Genomic DNA, 8219 nt, shown 5'->3' with positions numbered 1-8219 from the left:
AGGAAGGAAGGAAGGAAGGAAGGAAGGAAGGAAAGAAGGAAGGGAGGGAGGGAGGGAGGGAGGGAGGGAGAAATGGAGATAGGGAGGAAGGAAGGAAAAAAATAAATCAGCAGGGCATGATGGTGAACACGTTTAATCCCAGCATGTGGGAGGCAGAGGCAGACAGATCTCTGAATTCAAGGCCAGCCTGGTCTACAGAACAAAATCCAGGACAGCCAGGGCTACACAGAGAAACACTGAAACCAAGAAAACAAATGTCTTTATACAACAAATTCCCATAAGTAAGTTCATCCAGAACTCTGGGAACAATTAGGATTGTCTGGTTATATTGCTCTTAAAATTGTGTGTATTTCTGGCATCATGTTTTCTTAAAATTGTAGACAGAATTTCTATTTGATAATATCAGTTGTAGTTTTATGAGTTTTTGCTATTGTATTACTTCTCAGCAATAATAAAATCAGGTCATGTGATGAATTAGTAAAGGTTCCTTTGGGTCCATTTTTCTTGGTCTTGGTGATACATTTTTCACATTGTTTTTTGGAAACCCAGTCTATGAATGTTTGTATTGCTAAACTCAGGTATGAAGTAAGAACATGGACTTTGGGTGATGGTGGCACACAACTTTAATTCCAGCACTTGGGAGGCAGAGGGCAGGCTGATCTCTGTGAGTTCGAAGCCAGCCTGGTCTACAGAGCAAGTTCTGGGATGTCAAAGTTGATATGCAGAAACCCTAAAAAAAAAAAAAAAAAAAAAAAAAAAAAAAAAAAAAAAAAAAAAAAAGAGAGAGCATGAACTTCATTTCAGTGTTTTGACTTTCCGGGAGGATGACTGAAAGCAGGTTAGGGTCCCAGGTCAGAGGACTGTTCATGTAGCACTGACTTGAGCATGTCCTTGCATAGCACAGCTGCATGTTGTGTCTAGCAGCAGATCTTTGTGTGAGTTAAGAGACAAAAAGGCAACCAAAAAAGGTGTATGACTTTCATACAACTGTAAATGAATACGTCAGACTTTTTAATGAAGTAAGAAATTATTAATAGTAAAAAGGAAAATTCATAAAAACACACAAAGACCAATAGAAAGGAATGTTGGAATTTGCTTACAATTAATAATCAGCTACATTTATATAGAATTTTTATTTCTTTTTTTTATTTTTATTTCTTTGTACAAAAATCACTTGCATTCCCTCAATATCCAGTTTATAGAATTGTAAAACAGCTTAGAGACAGAAAAAGCTGGTGATAACTCAGAATGTGTTAGACCAGATACCCAGTAATCCCCTTCCCGTTTCATTGTTTTTCATAATCTTTTCTGACAGAATGTTTTAGAAGCTGGCTAATCTTTTTTTCCAGCTGCTAAAACCTACTTGTCTTTTGTCAGCCCAGTGAAACATTAGTCATGGCTTTAGGGGTGATTCAAGAAGGGGATTGATCCTGCAGTTTTCTGTCTCTTTGATTTAAAATCACCATCTGAGGAGATAGTACCGTGGGGCAGGGGGTTAGCTATTGCTTTTATTGCCTAAGGCTTTTTGCAGGGGATGGAGGTGTTGGGGAAGGAGCCATATCTGCCCCCAGAGGTATTGTTTTTCTAATTGTCACGAAGGTACAGCTAGGCCAGTTATCCTTGTTTTGGTTGATTCTTGATATCAGGACTAAAAATGACTAAGACATCTTAACTTTTTCCCCTTTTTCTTAGGTTTTCTTACAGAGACTGGAAAAACCAGAGCAAGTACTATTTTTTCTGCAGGAACTGAGTCTGCCTTTCAAGTCACACAGATCAGAATTATGGTAATTCTCCTTCTACCATCTTTAAGTAGTGCTACTGCTTTTTAAAAGTAAATTAGGGTCTGGGGAGATAGCTTAGCAGTTAAGGGCCCTGGGTGCTCTTCCAGAAGACCTGTGTTCCATTCCCAGCACCCACACGGTAACTCACCATGTCTCAAGCATGTCTGTGGTGCAAAGACATATATGCAGGCAAAATACATACATAAAATAAGAAGAAATTTTAAGTGAATTGAGTTGGGCAGTAGTGGTACACTCCTCTAATTCCAGCACTCAGGAGGTAGAGGCAGGTAGTCTCAGGATTCAAAGCCAACTTGGTCTATAGAGTGAGTTCTGAGACAACTAGGGCAAAACACAGAAACCCTGTCTTGGGGAGGAAAAAAAGTGATTTGGGTTATGTTTCCAGAGGGCCTTGCCTTTTATTGGGTGTGCAGTGAATATTTTCCTCTTTCTCCATCCTCTAGCAGAGGGTGGGTGGACAAATTTGGATCGAGTTATAAGTCTTTGAATGGTGTGACTGTAAGGATGGAGGAAGCCATGCTAACATTTTGTAGGACAGCTCTCTCACCTTCCAGGACATATATGTGTGAATACTGCTTCAATGGCTTTACTGTGCTGTAAGCTATTGGAATTTAACCATATCAGCTGGAGATAAAATAGCCACAGAATTTTTGCCTCTGTTTCCAGGTTCGCCGTGGTGGCATTGGTGCCCAGTGTGGGCTAGTATTTGCTTATAACTCACCTTCTGAGAAGTTCCATGCAGAAGAACACTTCAAACGGTTTGAAAAATATGACAAATGGAAGCTCCAGGAACTGAGACAGTTTGTAAAAAGCAGGTACAAAACAGAGGGAAATCCCATGTGGTCAGTAAGGATGTATTTGTTCTCTTTCTGGGCATGGAGATGTATGCCTCTAACCCCAGTGTTTGGGGAGCAGAAGCAAGTATCTTTGTGAATTTGAGGCTAGCCTGTTTTATATAGTGAGTTCTAGGCCAGTCACCACTACATATGAGGACTCTGTCTTTAAAAAAAAAAAGAAGAAGAAGAAGATGTATTCTTTTTTTAAAAAAAATATTTATTTATTTATTTATTTATTTATTTATTTATTTATTTATTTATTTATTTATTATGTATACAATATTCTGTCTGTGTGTACGCCTGCAGGCCAGAAGAGGGCACCAGGCCCCATTATAGATGGTTGTGAGCCACCATGTGGTTGCTGGGAATTGAACTCAGGACCTCTGGAAGAGCAGGCAATGCTCTCAACCTCTGAGCCATCTCTCAAGCCCAGAAGATGTATTCTTATTGTTGTCAAATTATGCTTATAGAAAGGTACCAGTAAACTCACCATAGAGGCCAGAGGCCTTTATTACTTTCTAAAAGCATTTGCAAAGAGGGTGTTAATTTGTTCATAATTTCTTACTTGGCCCTTTCTGTGACAAGGGTCATAGGTCTTCAGAATGGCTGGGGAGTGATACATGCCTTACTTGGCAGCAGCGTGAGTTTCACCTGACCGCTGGGAGATTTATCCTGCCCTGAACCCTTCTCCTGCCATTCAAGCTTTAATTTTTTTAAAAATTATTTTTAGATTTATTTATTTAATGTATGAATGTTTTAGGCGTGTATGTGTCATGTATGTGCATGGTACCTTTGAAGGTCAGAAGAGCACACTGGATCCATTAGAGCCAGAGTTCTGAATGATTGTGAGCCATCATGTAGTGCTGGGACTGGATCTAGAAGAACACGTGCTATAAATTCTGAGCCTTCTCTCCAGCTGCACGGTTCAAACTTTCATTAAAAATGTTTATTAAGGATTTATTGTGCCAGCCTGATGCATTGAAGATCCTGCAGTGGAGAAAGTACTAGAGGGGGCACTGCAGGGACTACAGAGAGTTTCCTGCAAGGAGACAAAATCAACTGTAATGAGTGTGACGCAGGAGATCTGGCAGCAGATGGCAGGCCTCACTTGAGAAATGTAACCCTGAGCCAGTGAGCAATGCCGTGCTGTTTCTGAAGAGTGAGGTACACACTAAGTAGCTGCTTGAAGAAGTAGTGGGTAGCTTGAGCAGAGAGTAGAGTAGGCACCATGGCCCTGAGGTGGAGTATGGCATAGTGAAGGATCTGGTGGTTATGTGACTGAGCTGCACTGTCGAGGAGAGCATGAGGGACAGAGCTGGAGATCTGGGAGAGGCCAGTTCAGTAGAAGTGTCTTTGATTCAGGTCTTAGTGTATATTCAAAGCACGTGTGTGTAGTGGGTGGGGGAGGCAAGCAGGCAGAGGGTAGAACATGTTATGGGGGAGTTAAGAGGAAGATGAAGGAGGTCACATATATGTTCTAGAAGAACTAGTTAGGCGTGTGCTGCAGCTCCGTGGATGGAGGAAGACAAGCATAGAGGCAGGGGCTGGGAGGAGGTAAAAGTGGCCTCGACCAGCATAACAACCTTTGTAGCAGCAGCAGTGGAGCAAGGTGGCCTGATGCGGTAGGGCTTGGGGATAACTGACTAGCAAATGGAAGAGAAAAGAAGGCTTAGGCAGCACTGAGTTCACGGTGTGGGTCATAGTCAGGTGGGGAACTTGGTAGTGCCTTTCTCTAAAATAAAAAATGCCCCAAGAGAAGCAGGTTTATGGGAGGGTGGTGTGCACACTGTTAGTCCTGCTGGGAAGACTTAGATGTGTTATAACCAGTAGGACAAACAGGTCAGCATTCTAGAAGAGACTCTGGTATTGTAGGGACAGGCACGACAATCTTTGACATGGTCATTAAAAATACTGAATCCAGGTGTGGTGCCTCATGCCTTTAATCCCAGCATTCAGGAGGCTGAAGTAGGATTTCTGAGAGTTCAAGGCCAGCCTGAACTACAGGTTGAGGCCTAGTCTCAAACAAATCAAACTAAATGAAGACATGGAGATAGAAGAGGACTGTGGACTAGGAAGACATAGGTTTCCTTGATGAATAGCACTAGTTAAGAGACAGCAAAAAAAACCCTCAGAGAATAGGGGGCAAGCCAGGCTATACCCTTAGAAATCAGGGAATGAGTGTGGTGTCAGTTGTTAAGATAAAGACTTAAAGTGGATGAAGTCACAGAGGCTTTTGGTGACTCCTGATAGTGTTGCCTTCCTATTGCTGCTAAAGTTAGAACTTGTAGATCAGAGCCTTGGATTTACTGCCTATGCTCTTGTATTTCCCAAGGTTAACAGCAGTCCTAAAACATTGCCCAATACGTGCTACTTAGGCATGAATGTGCATACAAATCACCTGTGAAAATACAGGTCTAATCCAGTAGATATGGGAAGGACATAAAACTCTTCCTATTCTTTTCTTGTCCCCATCTTCCTTTGTTTTTTGTTTTTTGGGGTTTTTGTTTGTTTGTTTGTTTTGTCGGTTTTGGAGTTTTTGGGGTTTATTTGTTTGTTTGTTTGGTTTGGTTTTTTGAGACAATTTCTCCGAATAGTCCTGGCTTTTCTGGAACTTGTTCTATAGACCAGGCTGGCTTCAAACTCACTCAGAGATCTGCCTGCCTCTGTCTTCCAAGGTCTGGGATTAAAGGTGTGTGCCACCACTGCCTAACTGTTGGTTTGTTTTTTGAGGCAAAATTTTATTAGTCTAGATAGCCTAAAACTCATTATGTAGCCCAGGCTACCCTGGAACTTGTGGCAGTCTTTCCTGCCTCAGCTTCCTGTGTCCTGGGCCTATCTACCACCACACCTAGCGTAGTTTCTTTTTTAATAATGGCTACAGGTGCCACCTAATTTTAAGCAGCCATGTTCTCACTCTTGGGATATTAAAATAGGTCTTTTCCTCTAAATTTTCTGTCAAACAAGAAATCTTATACAGGATGAATTTTTTTAACCTAAATACAAACTTATTCATAAATCCCTTAATAATTTGATCTGGTTCTAGCATGAGTTATTCTTCAATATAGGCCAACTTTTGGCCTACATATATAATCAGCTTCTCTCCTTTTGGAAATAAAAACGTCTTGCCTGTTGTGTTCTCCTAGCACTCTGCTCCCCAGTCAGCACCTGCTGCTGTAAAGTGTGGGTTTAGTGCGAGCGCTTGCTTCTGTAGTCCCTGACTCTTTGCCGGCTTTCTACATTGCAGACTTCCTTCAGGACACTTTCTGCCAGGCATGGTGGTAGGGGGACAGGAATACAGCCAAGGGTAGAACCAGGTCTCACATTTTCTAGGCAAATGCTATGCCAGTGAACTATATCCCTTGCCCTTAAAGAATACATTTAAAATTCCTCAAACGTGTTATGGATGAGACTCACTGGCATTTAGAGCTTAGCAAATCTTACCTGTTCTGTTGTGGTCAGTTGTATGACAGAAGATTTCTACCAAGAAAGACCTATGTGAGGAAGAGAGCAAAATTTTTCCTTTGTTCCAGAACATATTCTGGGTTTTCTTTACTTTTCCCTGCAGTTATTTGTGATTGCTTGTCATGTTTATACAGAACACTTCTGTGCTGTTAGTGTGATAGCTGAGTCATAGGCCAAGTAGTGTGAGGTTTTAATGGAACTTGAAGCCAGACATGGTGGCTTTTAATCTCAGCATTTGGGAGGCAGAGGCGGGCAAATCAAGGCTAGCCTGATCTACATAGTGAGTTTTGGGGTAGCCAAGGCTACCATAGTAAAACTATCTCAAACAAACAAATAAAAAAGAATGGTATTTAAGAAGAATGCCTACTCCTTAGTTAGTTACTTAATTGTTTAAGAGGGGGAAGCATTTACCCATCTGGCTTTTAAAGAGCAGCATGCAATTATCCATTAGCTCTAAGGATGGAATGCTTCCTTCGGAGGACTTGCTAATTAACAGGGGCCTGTGAAGGCTGAGATTTTCCTGTTGAGAGCTACAGGATTGGAAGCATTTACCCTTCAACTGTTTGTACATGGCTCAAACCTCAGGCTAGTCATGTACAAATTTGCCAGACTTAGGGAAGGGAAGCCCCTCCTGCCTCTCCATTTTCAGAGGTACCTATTTTGGTGCATCACTCCTGCATCTCACTGGAAATGCCTGGCTCAAAAGTCATTTAGATGAGGCCTTATCTATCAGGCTCTGAAGAAACTTAGGAAAGTAGGAAAATGTTTATAGCTGGGCAGTGGTGGTGCACATCTTTAATCCCAGCACTCGGGAGGCAGAGGCAAGCGGATCTCTGTGAGTTCGAGGCCAGCCTGATCTACAGAGCAGGTTTTTAGGACAGTCTCCAAAGCTACAGAGAAACCTGGTCTCAACAAAACCAAGAAAATGTTTATGATTACACTTGTATTCACAGGATTGGTTGCTCATCTGATGACCTTGGAGAGGATGATCCCATTGGCTGGTTTGAGCTGGAAGAAGAGTGGGATGAAGCTGATGTCAAGTTGCAACAGTGCAGAGTTGCCAAAGTAAGCAGTAGCCAGTTTGCTCTTCACTCATTCACCTGCTCTTCCCTTCTACAAACACGGCTGACTGCACCAGCCCTGAGCCAACCCGGGAACCTTAGAGGGCATGGGAGAGGCAGATGTAATATTATTCTGTGACAAAGGGAGATTTAACCCTGCCTGGGGTTTACCAGAGAAGACTTTATTTGAGAGAGGCTGTGGAATCATGATACATGCTGTAAGATAATTGGGCCATAATCTTTAGGTTTTCCTGAGATGCGTCAGAAAGACCTACTACAGTCCACAGGCATCCATTCAAGAGGAGTGGGTTTGTTTCCCAGTTTTGAGAGCAGTAACTGCCTTTCCATATAATTTATTTTTCTTAGGAGTAAATCTTAGAGTAGGCAAGAGAACTCAGAACTTTCTTCAGAGTTCTTACATAGTATGTGCTCAGTACTTAGCTGTACAGTTGAGTAATAGATCCAGAAAGGCTTTCTTACCAATGGGATGATTCAGTGGTAAAGGTGCATGGTGCCAAGCCTGACACCTGAGTTTGATCCCAACTCCTTTAGTTTGTCCTCTGACCTCCACAAGCACATTGTGAGATGCATGTACCCACACACATGAAATAAATAAATAAAATGTAAAACTACAAGTAAGAAAGGACAACAAGGCCTTTATAAAAGGAATTTTCCCGTTAAGAAGCAGTTTGTACCAAAGCTGAGCTTCCAAAATGCCTTTGCTCTGTTTGCACAGACAAGGTCATTCCTTTTCTTCTGTGTGAGCTGCACATGCTGGTTGAGAACTTGAAGTGAGTCCCTATGGCATTGACTGTTTTCATCAAAATATCTGTGTTTTTTTTTTTGGAAAACTTTTAAGACTCAAGCATCTTTATATAGATTCTGGTAAACCTGAAGTCAGATACAGATCAATCTTTGAGTATTTTAATATTCTAATTCTTAAGTTTTTCTACTCAAATTTTTTTTGGATGTTCACCTTACTAAACCTGGATGGAGGTGGGCGGTCCTTGGACTTCCCACAGGTCAGGGAACCCTGATTGCTCTTCGGGCTGATGAGGGAG

The 8219-nt window shown here is 41.8% G+C and overlaps 1 protein-coding gene across 2 annotated transcripts in view; it reads left to right on the top strand.

The window, feature by feature from the left end:
* The window catches only part of Zzef1 (zinc finger ZZ-type and EF-hand domain containing 1), a 127134-nt gene that overhangs the window by 39674 nt on the left and 79241 nt on the right, over positions 1 to 8219 (top strand). For both annotated transcript variants that reach the window (XM_013347310.2, XM_026780042.1), the window contains exons 10-12: positions 1693 to 1784; positions 2466 to 2614; positions 7051 to 7162. In XM_013347310.2, the coding sequence (XP_013202764.1) occupies positions 1693 to 1784; positions 2466 to 2614; positions 7051 to 7162 (353 nt within the window). The remainder of the gene's footprint in view (positions 1 to 1692; positions 1785 to 2465; positions 2615 to 7050; positions 7163 to 8219) is intronic.

The sequence above is a fragment of the Microtus ochrogaster genome, chromosome 7, assembly GCF_000317375.1.
Source record: "Microtus ochrogaster isolate Prairie Vole_2 chromosome 7, MicOch1.0, whole genome shotgun sequence".
NCBI classification, from domain to species: Eukaryota; Metazoa; Chordata; class Mammalia; order Rodentia; family Cricetidae; genus Microtus; species Microtus ochrogaster.
The sequence above is the reverse complement of the archived record's forward strand: the minus strand, read 5'-3'. Positions and strand labels throughout refer to the sequence as shown.